The 20,118-nt window shown below is 43.1% G+C and overlaps 1 protein-coding gene across 2 annotated transcripts in view; it reads left to right on the forward strand.

Annotated features, from left to right (window-relative positions):
- itga9 (integrin, alpha 9) overlaps positions 1 to 20,118 on the forward strand; it is a 493,651-nt gene that overhangs the window by 85,758 nt on the left and 387,775 nt on the right. For both annotated transcript variants that reach the window (XM_078216645.1, XM_078216646.1), the window contains exons 8-9: positions 2,140 to 2,202; positions 13,779 to 13,916. In XM_078216645.1, the coding sequence (XP_078072771.1) occupies positions 2,140 to 2,202; positions 13,779 to 13,916 (201 nt within the window). The remainder of the gene's footprint in view (positions 1 to 2,139; positions 2,203 to 13,778; positions 13,917 to 20,118) is intronic.

Below are 20,118 nucleotides of genomic sequence, written 5' to 3' on the forward strand. Positions count from 1 at the left end.
TTAAGGATTAAAACAAGCTTTATTCATAACACAGTTTAAGTGCAACTCTAACAAAATGACACAGTTTAACTCTTAACCGTTGAGCAATCTTTAATCATGAAAAGAAGCTTCTAACTTATTACAGTTCCAGTTGAGCAATATTTCTCTTATAGACTTAAACCGCATTTTTAAACTTGTTAGCAAATCCAGGCAAACTTGCTTTTACTTTTGAAAGCTCCAAAGCTGTTAACAGAGAGATTTTGTAGGTAGAGGGGGGAATTTTCCTGTCCCGCCTGCCACGGAATCATAGCGGGCAGGGAGCGGACCATGTAAAGGTCCGTTGACCTCGGGCAGGATTTTCCAGTTTTTGGGTGAGTGCAGCTGGAAATTCCCACCCGGAGGGAGAGACTCAGAGCTGTTGTAGGCTGCGATCTTTAAACAGCCCTCTCCAGAAACTGCACTCTTGTTAAAAATGAAAATGAAACTTTTTTCTGCTACAAGGCTAGCTCCTCCCATTAACCTAATATCACATGACTCAGTCAACCTAGTCTGAAACCCCAGGGAAACTTTATTAAACAAAGGTGCATTAATGTGACAAAGTAACATGTTCCCAGCTAAAATGAATTATTATCTTGCTTTCTCAAGCATCTGCTGCATTCCCTCCAGACGAACCAACCGCCTTGCAGAAAAACACTGAATCTTAAAGCAGTCCCCCTAAAAATAAAATATATCATAGCACAGTATCATCACAATGTCGCTTGCAAGTCTCCTTCCATAATCCTTTTAGTAGCTTTTATAAGTTGCTTTGTGGCCCTTGGCTGGTTTTGTATCTTTCCCATTTGGTACGGTCTGTGCTGTTTTTTTGCATTTTTGTAAGCTGTTCCTTTTAGTTTAACGCTGTCCCCTATCTATTGTAAGAAGTCTCACAACACCAGGTTAAAGTCCAACAGGTTTATTTGGTAGCAAATACCATAAGCTTTCGGAGCAGAGCTCCTTCGTTAGATGGAGTGGATATCTGTTCTCAAACAGGGCACAGACACAGAAATCAAATTACAGAATACTGATTAGAATGCAAATCTCTACAGCCAGCCAGGTCTTAATTAATGTTTTTTCTGTGAAATGGTGGTTTTCCTTCTCAAAGTATAAAGTGGTTCTATATTGCGTTAAATGCTTCTTTAAATATTCTCCACTGTTCTTCACTTGTTTTACCCATCAGCAGATTTTCCCAGTTTACTGTGGACAGTCTCCATCTCATCTCATTAAAGATGGCACTAAAATAAAATGAGCTGATTCATACTTTTCGCTTTCAAACGCTGCATTGAACTTGATCAATGGGCAGCTCACATTTTAAAAATCACTGAACTTTCATGAAATTGTGACAGCCCTTCAGTTCCAGCTTGCAGCATAGCCATGTATGTACACCATGGAGGGAACATTGTTGTCCTCCCAGTGATCCTGTTCCCCCTCTCCTCTCACATATCTCACATTCTCCCTCCCCTCACATGCATATCCTGTTCTCCTTTTCTTCTCACACATTCCAATCTCTCCTCTAATATTGTCATGTTCCCTCTCCTCTCTCATGTCCAGTTCTGGACTTTCCATTTCCTTTTCCTGACACAAACCCTCACACTTTCAGGAGAGATGAAGGAACAGGAAGGAGGCACACAACTTGAATATCTGGGTAAACTGTCAAGAGAGCCATCAAGAAGACTGTCAAGCTGTCAAGACATTTAAATGTCCTCTCATTTAAATACTAGAAAAATCTATAGATATCTGTAAAAAAAATGCTATGAGGGTTTTCTTTACAGAACAAGTGGGGATGGCTGGATGGGCATAAGTCAGCACGGAGGTTATAAAGCTCATGGAAGGGTATGTGCAGGGGCATATGTTGGCACAGTAGCTACAAAGGGTCATGGGTGATGTGTGGAGGGACATAGGTTGATATAGAGGGTATGGTGTGGTTTGATGGGCTATGGGGGGTGGCGGCAGGGGGGGGGGGCGGGTGAGAAGCTAGAGGGCTATTTTTTGTTTTATTCTGCTAAGATGCAATATACTTTTTTGAGGAATTATTATGAGATGGCATTTCAACACACAAGTAATGTTTATAAAATGATCTGTTGAATTAAGGTTGATATAATGCCATTTAATTTTCTTTTTTAGGTTTACATATTTAAGATTGACAATGGCAAACTCACAGCGATTTTCACCATTCCAGGAAAAGAGGTCAGTTTTTTTTTGGTACATTTTTGCCTCTTGCTGGACATGAGTTTATAGGTTAGGTATATTTAGAAGGCAACAGAAGATCTGATTATTTCAGTCAAGCAAATGGTGTCTTTCCGATGAAGCGAGGCTAACTTCAAAGAATAAAAAAAATTACAGCACAGGAACAGGCCCTTCGGCCCTCCAAGCCTGCACCGACCATGCTGCCCGACTGAACTAAAACCCCCTACCCTTCCGGGGACCATATCCCTCTATTCCCATCCTATTCATGTATTTGTCAAGACCCTCCTTAAAAGTCACTAACGTACCCGCTTCCACTACCTCCCCCGTCAACGGGTTCCAGGCACCCACTACTCTCTGTGTAAAAGAATCTGCCTCGTATATCTCCTTTAAACCTTGCCCCTCGCACCTTAAACTGTGCCCCCTAGTAATTGACTCTTCCACCCTGGGAAAAAGGTTCTGACTATCCACTCTGCCCATGCCTCTCATAATCTTGTAGACTTCTATCAGGTCGCCCCTCAACCTCCGTCGTTCCAGTGAGAACAAACCACGTTTCTCCAACGTCCCCTCATAGCTAATGGCCTCCATACTAGACAACATCTTGGTAAATCTTTTCTGTACCCTCTCCAAAGTCTCCACATCCTTCTGGTAGTGTGGCGACCAGAATTGAACACTATATTCCAAGTGCGGCCTAACTAAGGTTCTATAAAGCTGCAACATGACTTGCCAATTTTTAAACCCAATCCCCCGGCCGATGAAGGCAAGCATGCCGTATGCCTTCTTGGCTACCTTCTCCACCTGCATTGCCACTTTCAGTGACCTGTGTACCTGTACACCCAGATCCCTTTGCCTATCAATACTCTTAAGGGTTCTGCCATTTACTGTATATTTCCTATCTGTATTAGACCTTCAAAAATGCATTACCTCACATTTGTCCGGATTAAACTCCATCTGCCATCTCTCCGCCCAAGTCTCCAACTGATCTATATCCTGTTGTATTCTCTGATGGTCCCCATCGCTATCTGCAAATCCACCAACCTTTGTGTCGTCGGCAAACTTACTAATCAAACCAGTTACATTTTTCTCCAAATCATTTATATATATTACAAACAGCAAAGGTCCCTGCACTGATCCCTGAGGAATGCCACTTGTCACAGCCCTCCATTCAGAAACACACCCTCCCACTGCTATCCTCTGTTTTCTTTGACTGAGCCAGTTTTGTATCCACCTTGCCAGCTCACCTCTGATCCCATGCGACTTCACCTTCTGCATCAGTCTGCCATGAGGGACCTTGTCAAAGGCCTTACTCAAGTCCATGTAGACAACATCCACTGCCCTACCCTCATCAATCATCTTCGTCACTTCCTCGAAAAACTCGATCAAGTTCGTGAGACACGACCTCCCCTTCACAAAACCATCTCACTAATACGTCCATTTATTTCCACGTGGGAATAAATCCTGTCTCGAAGAATCCTCTCCAATAATTTCCCTACCACTGATGTAAGGCTCACCGGCCTGTAATTACATGGATTATTCTTGCTATCCTTCTTAAACAAACATTGGCTATTCTCCAATCCTCTGGGACCTTCTCCAATCCTCTGGGACCTCCCCTGTATCCAGCGAGGATACAATTCCATTTCCTCTGGCTCCACCCTCTCCCTGGCTACCCTCTTGCTCTTTATATATGTATTTAAGGCGTTGGGGTTTTCCTTAATCCTGCTGGCCAATGCTTTTTCGTGACCCCATTTAGCCCTCCTTACTCATTGCTTAGGTTTCTTTCTACTTGTATTCCACACTTGCTTCGTGTGTTCCCAGCCTCCTAGCTGTGACATGTGCTTCCTTTTTCTTTTTGACTAGGCTCACAATATCTCTCGTTATCCAAGGTTCCCAAAACTTGCCATACTTATCCTTCATCCTTACAGGAATGTGCCGGTCCTGAATCCCTATCAACTTGCACTTGAAAGCTTCCCACATGCCAGATGTTGATTTGCCCTCAAACATCTGCCCCCAATCTACATTCTTCAGTTCCTGCCTAATATTGTTGTAATTAGCCTTCCTCCAATTTAGCATCTTAACTTGAGGACTGCACTTGTCTTTTTCCATCAGTACCTTAAAGCTTACTGAATTGTTGTCACTGTTCCCGAACTGCTCCCCTACTGAAACATCGCCCACCTGGCTGGGCTCATTCCCCAATACCAGGTCCAGTATGGCCCCTTCCCTAGTTGGACTATCTACATACTGTTTCATCCCTCCTGGATGCTCCTTACAAACTCTGCCCCATCCACGCCCCTAGCACTAAGTGAGTCCCAGTCAATATAGGAGAAGTTAAAATCTCCCACCACAACAACCCTGTTACTTTTACACCTTGCCAAAATATGCCGACATATCTCTTCCTCTATCTCCTTCTGGCAGTTGGGTGGCCTATAGTAAACCCCCAATATTGTGACTACACCTTTCCTATTCCTGAGCTCTACCCATATTGCCTTGCTGTATGAGCCCTCCGAGGTGTCCTCCCAGAGTACAGCTGTGATATTCTCCTTAACCAGTAGTGCAACTCCCCCACCCCTTTTACATCCCCCTCTAGCCCGCCTGAAACATCTGTATCCTGGAATGTGAAGCTGCCAATCCTGCCCTTCCCTTAACCAAGTCTCTGTAATGGCAACAACATCGTAGTTCCGAGTACTAACCCAGTTTACAACAATTCAGTTTACAACAAAACAAGATTTGCATATGCATTGTCTATAGACATATAAATAGAGAGCCTTTCATGTCTTTGGAACATTTCAATGCATTTTATAGCTGGCATAGTCACTTCTATAGGCAAATGTAGCTGCCAATTTTTGGATTGCATCAGGGACTTGTCCGATCGATGTTTGTGTATGAATTATAAAGACAAGGTATTCCATTAGTTTTACATCAGGAACCTTGGCTGAGAGTCCAGACATCCATTGGAGCAGGGTTTTTCAAAGTGGGGGTCATGTTGGTAGGATGTTGAAAATGGGTTGCCGGGCAAATTCTCGCTGCCCTATAAACTAATCCTGTTCCAAAAAACACACAATGTTCAATGATCCTGTTAAAGAAACGCGGAATGTTCTGTGTTTAAAAAAAAACGGCGGGATGTTTTGTTTGTAGCACACATTTTGTAGAAGGCGGTATGACAATGAGGATCTCTCATAGCCAGCATGAGGATTTTTGATGTGGAGGAAAAGCTTAGTATTGCCTGATACAATTCAAGTTACATACACTTATGAAAGGAAACAGTAAGAAGAGAGGGGTATTTTTCAAAGAACAAAGAACAATACAGCACAGGAACAGGCCCTTCGGCCCTCCAAGCCTGCACTGATCATGTGTTCATAACTAGACCATCCCTTTGTATCCCTCTATTCCCAGTCAGTTCATGTGGCTATCTAGATAAATCTTAAATGATCCTAGCGTGTCTGCCTCAACCACCTTGCTTGGTAGTGCATTCCAGGCCCCCACCACCCTCTGTGTAAAATACGTTCCCCGCATATCTGTGTTGAACCCTGCCCCCCTTACCTTGAACTAGTGACCCTTGTGTTTGTCATTTCTGACCTGGGAAAAAGCTTCCAACTGTTCACCCTATCTATACCCTTCATAATTTTATAAACTTCTATTAGGTCGCCCCTCAACCTCCGTCTTTCCAGGGAGAACAGCCCTAGTTTACTCAATCTCACCTCATAGCTAATACCCTCCATACCAGGCAAAATCCTGGTAAACCTTTTCTGCACTCTCTCCAAAGCCTCCATGTCCTTCTAGTAGTGTGGCGACCAGAATTGGACACAGTATTCCAAATGTGGCCTAACCAATGTTCTATATAACTGCAACATCATATGCCAACTTTTATGCTCTATGCCCCATCCAATAAAGGCAAGCATGCCATATGCCTTCTTCACCATCTTTTCCACCTGTGCTGCCACCTTTAAGGATCTGTGGACTTGCACACCCAGATCCCTCTGTGTGTCTATACTCCTGATGGTTCTGCCGTTTATTGTATAACTCCTCCCTGCATTAGATCTACCAAAATGCATCACTTCGCATTAATCTGGATTAAATTCCATCTGCCATTTCTCCACCCAATTTTCCAGCCTATCTATATCCTGCTGTATTCTCTGACAATGTTCCTCACTATCCGCAACTCCAGCAATCTTTGTGTTGTCCGCAAACTTACTAATCAGACCAGCTACATCTTCTTCCAAATCATTTATATACATCACAAACAGCAGAGGTCCCAGTACAGAGCCCTGCGGAACACCACTAGTCACAGACCTCCAATCAGAAAAAGACCCCTTCACTGCTACTCTCTGTCTTCTATGGCCAAGCCAGTTCTGTACCCATCTAGCTAGTTCACTTTTGATCCCGTGAGATTTAACCTTTTGCACCAGCCTGCCATGAGGGACCTTGTCAAATGCTTTACTAAAATCCATGTACAGTAAATGTACAGTAAATCCCATTTAGGTTGCGACTTTAGCAGCTGTGCTGAAGCTAGCCTGGTCAGTGGACTCTACCAGAATCTCGAATTTCCTGCCGTGAAGGAAGGCTATAATTTTAGAAATTGGCAAGTATAGTCTTATCTTTCAATCCATCTCATTATTTTTCCACGGTATGCATAAAAAGATTTTGCTGAATCAATTTCAAAATGAGTTAACGTCTGAAAAACGGGAAAACCATTAACACGTTTCATAGTTTAAAAAATATTACGGCTGTATGTGAGAAAGGATCATTGACACATTAATTGCCCTATTAAGTTTCCATCTAAAAGCAGCGCGTTAATCTGGTCAGCTGTGCATTCCAAAGGTGCATCTTAAATGAGAAATTGGTCACAAATAAACAGCAGTCAATTTTCTGTGGATGGCTGATGTACAGTAAATGAGTGTATTGTCTGATTTCCAACATTTATTTTGAATGTATGTGTTGACAAGAGGAATTAGAAAAATACTGACACCAATTTCCTTTGTGTCAGAATGTGGCTCGAATAAATTAGAAATTGGATATGAAACTGTACTAACATTATACAATATATTAAACGTTGCGGGGGTCAAAGTGGAAAGTATTTTATTACTCATCCCACGTGACATGGGTCGCGAAGAAAGGCCATTGGTAAAAGTGGTCGCCGGAAAAACAGAGTACTGAAACAGATGGGCCCCAGGGAAAACATTGTTTAATTGACAGTTCTGGCTATCCGATCTATTCCATCAATTTCACTGTATTTATTTACACAAGATGAAGAGGTTTCAAGTACTTGAAGTTCCTGCTACTGATACTTAAAAGAGTCTGATGAGTGACACTTTTATTGGGCTGTAGTAAAAGCAATTTTTATGAATGAATGGCTGTTTTCTAACACATCTTGTTGTCACTATGTTGTTTGTTAGTTTTATACAGTATGTATGATGGGTAATGGGCATGGAAGTGCCATAGCTTTCATGGTTGGTATGAGGGGCCATGGGGGTGGATGGAGCGACATGGCTGGGCATGAAATGTATGAGAAGACATGGGAGGTGGGTCAAGGGCATGATGTGGCATGGATGAGATATGGGGAGTGTGTAGGTTGTGAAGGGTGAGGACTAGAGGGCTTCACTATTTTCTTATTAACTGGGAAAAAGTCCCAAAGCACTGAAACTGGCCTTTCAAACAGCAGCCGCTGTGGCTGCCTTCAAACTCTTTCCAAGGGTGGCCCAACTCTCGTTGGCTCCCACCTCCCCCTACCCGGAACGCAAATTATTTTTTTGTGGGCACTTTGGCCCTAGGCGGGTGAGCTGAGCCAGAAAATGTCCTGACTCCTGCTATCCACCTCAGGGATAAACATCCAGTCCGAGGAGCCTTAAATCATTGAATTGTTAAAGCACGGAAGGATGCCATCGGGCCTGTCGAATTTGTGCCAGATTTCTGCAAGAGCATTTTGGTTAGTCCCACTGCTCATTCTTTCCCATAGCCCTGCTAATATTTTCCGTTTAGGTGCTGCTCTGATTTCCCATCTCAAGCGGTGCATTCTAAATTGTAACCACTAACTGTTTAAAAGATACTTTTCCTCATGTTGCCTTTGGTTATATTGTCACTTATCTTAAATCTGTGTCCTCTGGTTCTCAAGCATTGTGTCAATGAGACCAGTGGGCAGGATTTTCTCCATAAGCTTCAGTAGCCTGATGTCCCGGGAAATGGAGAGTCAGATACCTGTCCCTAATAGGTGGCTGTGATTTTACCTGAATTGGCCACTTGATAGGCTGCCTTTTCAGGTAAGTGAGAGAGAAGGTGCAGCAATTTTGAGCTCTCTCTCCAGCTTTTAAATGTTTTAAATAAGAAAAGTAGGCTGAGCAGCTGGACCACCATTGTGTGTGAGAATGCCTCCACAGGGCTAAAGTTAAGCAGGCGGGGAGGACATGGAAGCCAGTCAGTCTCTCACTGCACCTGGAAGCTGATTGGAAAATTCCAGTCTTCCCTGATAAAAGGCAGGTTGACTGCCTGCCGCTTGTGGCTAGATAGTGCTGCTCTATCCCCCATTGAGTAAAATGGCCCCGGAGTGGGATGGAGCTCGCAAGTGTGCTAGCTTGCGATGCCTGCCCATCTCCATGCTCACTCGCATTGAGGGCCAAAATTTCAGCCCAGTTTCTCTCTCTCTTTATGCCTAGACCCTCATGATATTGAATTCTTCTATCAAACTTCCTTTCTGCCTTCTCCCTGAAGAGAATAATCCCAGCTTCTCCACTGAAGTTCCTCATCCCTGGAACCATTCTTGTAAACCTTTTCTGTATTCTCCCCATAATGCCTTAACAACTCAGAATTGGACATAATACTGTAGTTGATGCCAAACCAATGTTTTATAAATATTCATCATAACTTACTTGCTCCCTTTATTTATAAAATCCAAAATCCCGTATGCGTTTTAACCACTTTCTCAACTTGCCCTTTCACCTTCAATGATGAGTACACCCTCAAGTCCTCTGCTTCTGCATCCTTTTTAGAACTATACCCTTGAATTTAAATTGTGTATCCTTGATCCTCCTACCAGATTATATCACTTCACACTTTGCTGCTGTAAATTTAATCTGTCCATTCTATCAGCCTGGCCATGTCCTCTTGAAGTTATTTACTATTTTCCTCACAGTTCCCAATACTTTAAAGTTTTGTGTCATCTGCAAGTTTTGAAATTGTGACCTGTACACTCAAGTTTAAAAGTCATTAACTTGGCCCCTAGCCAAGCTGTTCCAGTAGAGCTACAGCACTGGCATTTGCCTGGCAATGTGGAAAGTTTCCCAGGCATGTCCTGTATACAAGAAACAGGTATGTCCTGTACACAACAAATCCAACCTGGTCAATTACCGCCCCATCAGTCTACCCTTGCATCATTAGTGAAGCGATGGAAGGGGTCATAAACAGCGCTATCTAAGCAGCATCCACTCATCAATAACCTACTTAGTGACGCTCAGTTTGGGGTCAGACTCGCTCAGCTCCTGACCTCACTGCATATTTGGTTCAAACATGGCCAATTTGACCGAGTTTGGCTTCAAGGAGTCCTAGCAAAACTGGGATTCAAGGGGAAAACTCACCGCTGATTGGATTCATACCTGGCACAAAGGAAGATGATTGTAGTGTTGGAGGTCAATTATCTCAGCTCCAGGACGTCACTGTAGGAGTTTCTCGGGGCGGTGCCCTAGGCCCAACCATCTTCAGCTGCTTCATCAATGACTTTCCTTCCATCATAAAGTCAGAAGTGGGGATGTTCACTGATTGCAAAATGTTCAGCACCATTCGAGACTCCTCATGTCCAAATGCAGCAAGACCTGGACAATATCCAGGCTTTAAAGTTAAAGTTTATTTATTAGTCACAAGTAGGTTTACATTAACACTGCAATGAAGTTACTATGAAAATCCCCTAGTTACCACACTCTGGCGACTATTTGGGCACACTGAGGGAAATTTAGCATGGCCAATGCACCGACCCAGCATGTCTTTCAGACTGTGGGAGGAAACCGGAACACCTGGAGGAAACCCACGCAGACATAGGGAGAACGTGCCGACTCAGCACAGACAGTGACTCAAGCCGGGAATCAAACCCAGGTCCCCGGCGCTGTGAGGCAGCAGCGCTAACTATTGTGCCACCCTGTGCCACCGTGCTTGGGCTGACAAGTGGCAAATAACATTTGTGCCACACAAGTGCCAGGCTATGATCACCTCCAATAAGAGGGGATCTAACCATCGCCTCTTGACATTCAATAGCATTAGCATTGCTAAATCCCCCACTATCCTGGGCATTACTATTGACCAGGTGGTATGGTGGCACAGTGGTGAGCACTGCTACCTCACTGCGTCAGGAACCTGGGTTCAATTCCAGCCTTGGATGACCGTCTGTGTGGAGTTTGCACGTTCTCCCCATGTCTGCGTGGCTTTCCTCCGAGTGCTCTGGTTTCCTCCAACTGTCCAAAGCTGTATAGGTTAGATGGGTTAGCCATGATAAATGTGTAGGGTTATGAGGCTAGGGAGGGAAGAGGGCCTGGGTAAGATACTCTGAGAAAGTTGGTGCACTGTAGGGATTCTATCTTTTGAACAAAAGCTGCACTGGATTAACCATATAAATACTGTGGCTATAACAGCAGACCAGTGGCTAGGAATCCTGCAGTGAGTAACTCAGCTCCTGCCTCCCTAAAGTCTGTCCACCATCTGCAAGGCACAAATCAGGAGTGTAGTGGAATGCTCTCCACTTGCCTGGATGAGTGCAGCTCCAACAACACTCAAGAAGCTTGACACCATCCAGGACAAAGCAGCCCCACTTGATTACTACCCTTCCCACAAACATTAAATCCCTCCACCACCAATGAACAATGGCAGCTGAATGTACCATCTACAAGATGCATTGCAGGAAATTACCAAGGTTCCTTAGGCAGTATCTTCCAAACCCACGACCACTACCATTTAGAAGGACAAGAGTAGCAGATACCTAGGCACACCACCACCTGGAGTTCCCCTCCAACTCACTTATTATCCTGACTTGGAACCACTATTGCTGGGACAAAATCCTGCAACTCCCAACAGCAGTCCCTATGTATACCTACACTTAATGGACTGCAGTGTTTCAAGAAGGCAGCACACTACCACCTTCTGAAGGGCAACTAGGTGTTGACAATAAATGCAGGCCTAGCCAGCAACTCTAACGTTCCGTAAATGAAAAAAAATCTAGATCCCACTTGCAGCATTTTTCGGGTCTTCTCGTACTGAGGCTACGCCAGCTGTGGGTAGTTACCGTTTCCTCTGCTTTGGACAAGTAAAGAAATTGAATGGATAAAGGCTTTAGCTGCATTCTGGATGTCCTGCAGTCTGTTCATGTGCAGGTCATGAGAGTGTTGAACTGCAGTGCCACAACAGGGGTAGTGTCCCAACATGTACCATGCGTGGTTAATGGGTGGATGGGTAGCCAGTGGTAAAGCAAATAGAGAAGATCGCATTGTACCTCATTTGACCTTGATTTCTTGAAGAGGCTCGTGTTTATTCCTGCAGGTGCTCTGGCCCCCCAGGTTGAGGTCTGTCTGAAAATAGGAATGGGTAGAACTCTAGCTACAGTGGGTGCTTCACTTCCTTTTGAGAATTTGTTTCGACTGCTATTCTAATTGAAGCCGAAAATAGGTTGGTAATGAAGCAAAATGTAACCCCATATTACCAAAAGTAGTGCCCAATTACTTGGATTGATAGGAAACACACTGGATTTATAGTTATTTGCTTTAAAGAAATATGAGTCCAAAGATATGCAGGTTAGATGAATTGGTCCCTTAGTGTCAGGGGAACCAGCAGGGTAAGTACATTGGGTTATGGAGATAGTGCCTGGGTGTGATTGTTGTTGGTGCCAGCTCGATGGGCCGAATGGCGTCTTTTGTACTGTAGGGATTGTATGATTCGATGAGTCTATAGTCGAATGAAACCTTTATGCCATGCAGAACTCAATCATATTTATACCTCCTGAATTTATCTGTAAAGAAAACCTCAATGTTTTTGAGGCATTGTTGTCATAAAATACATGCATTAAACAGATATATATCTATTTACAGGAAGTCCTTGGTTATTATAATTGATAGAAACACCACGTAATGTTTAAGAAAAATACCTCAGATGCTGAAATCTGAAATAACAACAGAAAATCTGGAAATGTTCAGCATGGGTAGTTCTGTTTCTCTTTCCATTGATGCTGTCTGACCTGCTGAGTATTTCTAGCATTTTCTCTTTTTGTACTAGATTATCTTTGTTCTTAGTGCCCCCTCTAGAGTCCGGATGAATACATTGCACAACAATTAATTGTACATATACATAACAAGTGAAAGCCATTAACTGTGTTGGTCGCTGATCTTCCTGACCATTTGTGCAGTGCTGCCAAAAATCACTTCCTGCTGGCCCAGTGTTCACACTGGTAATGGAGCTAGAACTATGGAAACAATGATGTAAGATAGGGTTGGGAGGAATGTTGAAAGAGCCAGATTGTGTCTGGCAATAGATACATGTTCTTAATTATCAGTGAACTGCACCTTGCAATCAATCCCTGCTCTTTGACTTAGCAGGTGACTGGTGAAGCCATCTCCTCCCAGGTCCTTTTCCTTATTATTGGATGGGATTTCTTGTGTATCTCCAAACATACCTTATATGTTGTTTTATCTTGCCAGAAAGGAAGCTGCTAGAAAGTCTGGCAGTTAAAAATTATTTTTACTCCATTGTTAAAGCTCCGAAGCCAATGCTCAGTGGACTGGGTGGACCCAAATCCATCTCCTTGCTTGCTCCAAAAACCAAATTCACATTCCAATTGAATCCAATTCATCAGGGTCCCCACAAGAGAGACAAACAAGACCCAAGCTGACAAGATAAGGCATTGTGCCCCAGCTAATCTCGCAGTACTATTGTTATGTTAATTGTTTTTCGCTTATCTGGGTTTGAGCATCTCAGGCTTTTTTCACTGTATATTTGCTCCTTAAAGAGTGCTGAAGAACATCATTAGTCTGCCTTGCTGGATGTGTTAAAAGCCTAATGGTTAGCCGTCACTAAGCAGTGTGAGTTCCCACAGAGTGGAAAATACCTGACTGTTGGGAGAATTCTAAATACTTTATCAAGAGTTGTGTATACATTAGTTGAGCAAATATTCTACCCATTGACAGACGCCTTCGTCACGATGATAATGCAGCTGCATTAAAAACATTAATGTCTGATCTCCTACCACTGCTGGAGCCCTTTAACCAACACTAGGGCAGTTTAGAAATATGGGCACCAGCCTGTACAATTTTCTGACTATTCGTTTTAGATTGTTGGAACATCAGGCTCAATGCATGTCCAATATATGTTTCTGGTGGGCAAACTTGCTTACTCTGAATACTTTAAAATTGAAAGCCCGAAAAAGGATAGTATCTGCTTCATTCAGCAATTGATTTTCAGACAACTGAGTTCCGAATTTTCTTACATTTAAACATTTAGTACAGAAATGCAGTATTATGTTGAAATGTGAAATTGGTGCACGAATGCCAAAGATTTTTTTTGAGTAAAGGGATCATTTACCTAATATATATGTTGATCTATTTTGAATCTCTTCATTCTAGTTGGGCTCCTACTTTGGCTCGTCACTGTGCACAGTTGATTTGAACTCGGATGGCTACTCAGATCTTCTGGTTGGAGCCCCCATGTTCACGGAAATAAGAGATGAAGGCCAAGTAACTGTGTTCATCAACAGGGGCAATGTAAGTTTACTCTTTTAAACAAGTCTTTTGTTGCTTATTTAGATAATAAATGATAGACTAAGTGGCAGAAATCACTTTTTATCTTGGTCTGTGCAGGGTTAACCAGAGAAATGTTCGCAATATTAAGAGGGCCCAATTTCACCAGTTTGGGCCACAGAATATTGGGAATGGGATAAAAAAGAAGTGCTGTAACTGCTCAGCAGGTCTGGTAGCATCAATGGAGACAGAATCAGAGTTAATGTTGCAAGTCAAGTATGACTCTCCAGAATTGAAGGAATCAATCACACAAGCATAGAATCATAGAAACTTTGCAGTGCAGAAGCAGGCCATTTGGCTCATCAGGTCTGCACCGACTCCCTCCAGTGGAGTATCCCACCCTATTCCCACAACCTCATGTATTTATCCCGCAAAGAACTAAAGGGGAGGCCTGTGATAGGTTAGAGGGTGGGATTTCTTGGAACAAAAGCCATATACGGGTCTGGCAACTGGCAGCATCACCTCCACTGATGCTGCCTGACTGCTGAGTCTCTTCAGCACTTTCTGCTTTTATTTCAGATTTCCAACATCCACAGTATTTTGCTTTTCTATTAATGGGAATGGGATTTTGGTTTCAGTGACCTCGGGAAATGTACATGTTATGTGCATACAGTTTAGAATGAAGTTTCCATGGCTCCATCCCAGTGAAAGATTTGCTTGACAGACTGTGGAGTGAAGAATCTGGCATGGAGAATTAATCATTGGGAAATTGCCCAACAAATCGAACACTCCATTTCAAGCAGCACTCCATACTGGGATCAGAACCCCCTGACATGTATAGTTCTTAAGGATTTTTTGATATGGCAGGATCATTTTGTAAGGTAACCAACACATTTCTTTCTTGGGGTTACAAGTTCTGATGGCAAAATAAATAAATTGTTAACCCCTTGAGTTAAAATGTAGGATTCTTGTGACATTTTGCCATGAGATCATTAACTTAAATGTAGCCATACTTCCCCTGATGGCGGGGGAGCTGGTTGATCCCTGTGGGCCATTTGTGCAGAAAGCAGCATCTTTGGTAGACGAGGGACAGAGCCAGAGGCCATGGTGAGCAGGCTAAAGAAGAAGCAGGAACCATTGAATGGTGAGCTGCAGCGTGCTGGCAGTAAGAGCCACTGAATAATGCAGCCTGGAGCCTCTTTCAGTGTCTGGAGGACTGATGAAGGGAATTCGAGTAGGCAAACAGTTGCTGGAGACTAAGGAAGACTATCTGTATGGTGCAGAACCCCACTGATTCTGAGAAGCGATGAAGTTCCCTTTGTGGCCTGGATGGCAAGGTAATCTAGCTTAAATTGTTTAGGGAATTTGTGATAGAAGTTCACCAACTATCACTTCTGTGGCGCATCCCTGCTCCCACTGCATTGCAACCAACTCTGCATTGAGTTTTCAATGGTTTTCTTGTGTATCTTGTGGAGTTTTGGGCCACGGTCGGCCAGTGTAAATAGTTTGTTTCTGTGAGTCCAGCTTTTCCATGATTGTACATTGTCAGGAAGTTGTGTTTCATCCCAGATAATGATTTTTAACCCAGTGGCTGGAAACCTGAGTTGAACTTTTAAAGACAGACTTTTTAAAAATACAGAGACCAAACAACTCACGTTTTAAGATGGCTAACCCCAATTTGCATTACAATACACTCCACATTCTAATTCATTAGAATGAGGCGGCATGGTGGCACTATGGTTAGCCTCACAGCGCCAGGGACCCGGGTTCGAAACCCGACTTGGGTCACTGTCTGTGTGTCTGCGTGAGTTTCCTCTGGGTGCTCCAATTTCCTCCCACAGTCTGAAAGGCATGCTGGTTAGGTGCATTAACTTGAACAGGCGGGGAGTGTGGCGACTAGGGGAATTTCACAGTAACTTCATTGCAGTATTAATTTAAGCCTTACTTGTGACTAATAAATAAACTTTAACTTTTAACTTTAGAGTCTGTTTGCAAAACCCAACAAGAACATTGACTTCAGGGGATTCTCTGATCCCTGTTTTCTGACTGTGATTATCTGTTGCAAACAGATTTCTTAAAGAGATCGACACAGCACTGTCAGAACAACCAACTCAGTCATCTGTGTCTTTAAATAGTGTGTGCACGTGTGTGCTTGTAAAGTTAAGTAATCACTGAATTAACAAATATATCCTTTTCAAACAACGAAACTATTGCTGTCAAGTGAGGAGAGGGCAACAAGAGGAACCATTTGATCCTTCCTCACTGGTTTAAGATTTTATGCCAGTGGAATAAAGGATCCCTGTTCTAGAACTTAGCCACAGTCATGTGTTTAAATCCTACATTACACAAAACTGAGTTTGAATTTTCACCAAACAAAAACTGCAGTTTATCCTATTGTCATGATCAGGAATAGATAGTAAGGTCGGGTGAATCTGTCAATGAATGGATGTTTGGTTTTTCTAATACATCGACGATCACACCTTGAGCAGGGGGTGCTAGATTGGAAAAAGTAACAAGTGATTTGTTACCTCACATGGGGCCGTGACGCAGGTGTTTCACTGCTTTATCTCATCTTCCATTTAATTGAAAATGTTTTTTCCGAATTAATGTTGAGAACAGTTGAACTTTATCCTGTAAATTCATTCTAAATTATACTTTTGCTCCTCCCATCCTTCCTGCAGAGATTTTGCTGTTGATTTTCAATATCCCATTTCCCACATCTCAAGAGAGTCTTTTCAGAAAGTATGAAAAAGCACATTTAAAACTGAAGTAGAAATGCTCCTTTCTCACCCTCTTTCCAAGTGCATTGTGCCATTGAAGAAGAGTCAGACAGACTCAACATTAATTCTGTTTCTCCCTCCACAGATGCTGCCAGACCTGCTGAGTTTTTCCAGCATTTTCTGTTTTTATTACATCGTGCCATTGTCTGGCTTTACTTCAAACTAATGGCTTCTTATTGTTGGAACTAAAAGAAAGAAACACTTGCATTAAAAAGTGCCTTTCATGATCTCAGGATAGAATGTACTGTCAAAGTTACAGCCTGGGAAATACAATTTCCAGCAAGATTCCACAAAAAGCAGCAATGTGGGGCTGGATTTTGTGGAGCCCAATGGAGCGGGAAGGATGATGGCAGGCTGAAAGAATCACGCAGGAGGCCATGGGGAAGGTTTGGAATTGGGAAACTTGCCTGTCAGCTGTCGAAAAATCATTTATGCTTTTCTTTGTGTTCAAACTTGATTATTGGATACACTGAGGGGCCGTGTCTGAGGCACAAATGCATGATGTCCAAAATAGTAAAAGGACAACGTGAGGCCGAAGGATAGAGGAGGTAATTATTGAAGTGGCCTTATGTATCTGAGTTCCAAAGGGGAGCTGCTTTGGGAGTCTGCCCTTAAAAAAGAATGGGAGAGGTTGTAGCATTTTGTGAATCATTCACACTGTACTCCTCCATTCTTAAATCACTTGAGTATTTCTAGGACCAGGCTGATGTACCTGTAAATACTGGAGAGGCTGTGCCTGAATGTACTACACTTCTCCAGGGAGACCTTTGTGCCCAATGCAGGACAACCTGAGTTAGGGTGGGCACTATTGTGCGCTGATAAAAGGTTAACATGCGGGTATGCAGCAAGTAGTCATTAATGGTCTAACTTTATTTACACCCCCAACACAGAGGGCAATATAACAAAATGTTGAGATCTTGCAATACACTTCCTCCCCAGTTGAAAAATAACTTGCACATTAAAATGTAAAATGATACATGTACATAAGTTTCCAGAATAAACATGACTAAACCAGTGTTATCAATACTTGGAAGTTGAACAGTTTGGGTTACATATTTTTATTATGATCGCAACTAGAATATATATGACTGATATTTCCAGAGTAATTTACATCTAAAAATGGGTTTTCCTTCACAAAAATAACATATTTGACATATTTTCAGTTAACCTATCTGGCTTCTTTCTCTTTCTGCCTGTGTATGTTCTTCCATTTCCATTAGCTTGATTGACTCTGCTTTCTCAACATCTGTGTCGAATCTAAACTCGGACTTGAACTCCCAACAGCACTTCATGTTGGGACTATGAAATTGATTGGCTTGTCTTAATCAAAAGCCTTGACTTACTTTGCTCCACCAGTGGATTCTGTAATACCAGCAAACTTTCACTTTCTTTTTGACTTTCACTTTCTTCCTGACTTTGACTTTGGGCTGTGGGAGGTGTGTAGTTTCTAAGAATTTGTAGAATTTCTTCTTTCAGGCAAACTATCTACATGACACTGATTGAGATTCGCTCTAATCTTCACTCAATATGTGGATGCACCAAGTTTCTTTACAACAGTTGCAGTCACATACTTCTCATTTGGTGGTTTGTCACCTTCTGACCAGCACTGAACTTTTGAAGTTTCATACCTGGTGTATCGTGATTCATCTTTGTCTTGCTTTTCATTTACCTTGCTATTGACACCAGGTTTAATCAAGCTAAATCTTAGGGGCATGTTTCAATATTAGTATAGCAAAACCACTGTTGTAGACTGTGGGTTATTCTGAACAGAAAATTTTCTATCCTGTTTCAAAGAGAAACATGGAAATTACTGCCGAGATTGCCACCAAGCAAATCCTTCTGTGAAGGCTGCTTCACAATCTGTACACTTCTTTCCGCAACACCATTTGATATTTGATATTGTAGTTTTCTTACTCAGAAATATTTCAGACTCTTCTGATGTATACTGTGGACCATCATCTTGACACCAACCCTTCTAGCAACTTAAATTGCAAACCAACTTCTCAAAACCTCAGTAGTTTTAACACTTGTCGTGTTGGGCATAGACTCCACATTAGCCACTTGCTATAGCTATCGAACAAAACAAAGTACTCTTTCCCTTCCACTTGAAAGAAATTGACATTTCTTTGTTGTCATGGTTTTCTTGTGTATGCACAGTAAGAAGTCTCACAACACCAGGTTAAAGTCCAACAGGTTTATTTGATAGCAAAAGCCACTAGCTTTCGGAGCGCTTCTCCTCCGTCAGGTAAGTGGGAGTTCTGTTCGCAAACAAGGCATATAAAGACACAAACTCAATTTACAAAATAATGGTTGGAATGCGAGTCTTTACTAGTAATCAAGTCTTAAAGGTACAGACAATGTGAGTGGAGAGAGCGTTAAGCACAGGTTAAAGAGATGTGTATTGTCTCCAGACAGGACAGTTAGTGAGATTTTGCAAGCCCAGGCAAGATAGTGTGACATGGACCCAAGATCCCGGTTGAGGCCGTCCTCATGTGTGCGGAACTTGGCTATCAGTCTCTGCTCAGCGACTCTGCATTGTCGTGTGTCGTGAAGGCCGCCTTGGAGAATGCTTACCCGAAGATCAGAGGCCGAATGCCCGTGACCGCTGAAGTGTTCCCCAACAGGAAGAGAACACTCTTGCCTGGTGATTGTCGAGTGGTGTTCATTCATCCATTGTCGTAGCGTCTGCATGGTCTCCCCAATGTACCATGCCTCAGGACATCCTTTCCTGCAGCGTATCAGGTAGACAACGTTGGCCGAGTTGCAAGAGTATGTACCGTGTACCTGGTGGATGGTGTTCTCATGTGTGACGATGCCATCCGTGTCGATGATCCGGCATGTCTTGCAGAGGTTGCTGTGGCAGGGTTGTGTGGTGTCGTGGTCACTGTTCTCCTGGAGGCTGGGTAGTTTGCTGCGGACAATGGTCCGTTTGAGGTTGTGCGGTTGTTTGAAGGCAAGAAGTGGGTGTGTGGGGCTGGGCTTGGCGAGATGTTCGGCTTCATCAATGACATATTGAAGGCTCCGGAGAAGATGTCGTAGCTTCTCTGCTCTGGGGAAGTACTGGACGACGAAGGGTACTCTGTCCGCCATGTCCTGTGTTTGTCTTCTGAGGAGGTCCGAGCGGTTTTTCGCTATGGCCTGTCGGAACTGTCGATCGATGAGTCGAGTGCCATATCCTGTTCTTATGAGGGCATCTTTCAGCATCTGGAGGTGTCTGTTGCGATCCTCCCCATCTGAGTAGATCCTGTGTATACGGAGGGCTTGTCCGTAGGGGATGGCTTCTTTAACGTGTTTAGGGTGGAAGCTGGAGAAGTGGAGCATCGTGAGGTTATTCGTGGGCTTGCGGTACAGTGAAGTGCTGAGGTGACCATCCTTGATGGAGATGCATTTGTCCAAGAATGCAACCAATTTCGGAGAGTAGTCCATGGTGAGTCTGATGGTGGGAT

Source organism: Mustelus asterias, chromosome 7, assembly GCF_964213995.1.
Source record: "Mustelus asterias chromosome 7, sMusAst1.hap1.1, whole genome shotgun sequence".
Taxonomy (NCBI): Eukaryota; Metazoa; Chordata; class Chondrichthyes; order Carcharhiniformes; family Triakidae; genus Mustelus; species Mustelus asterias.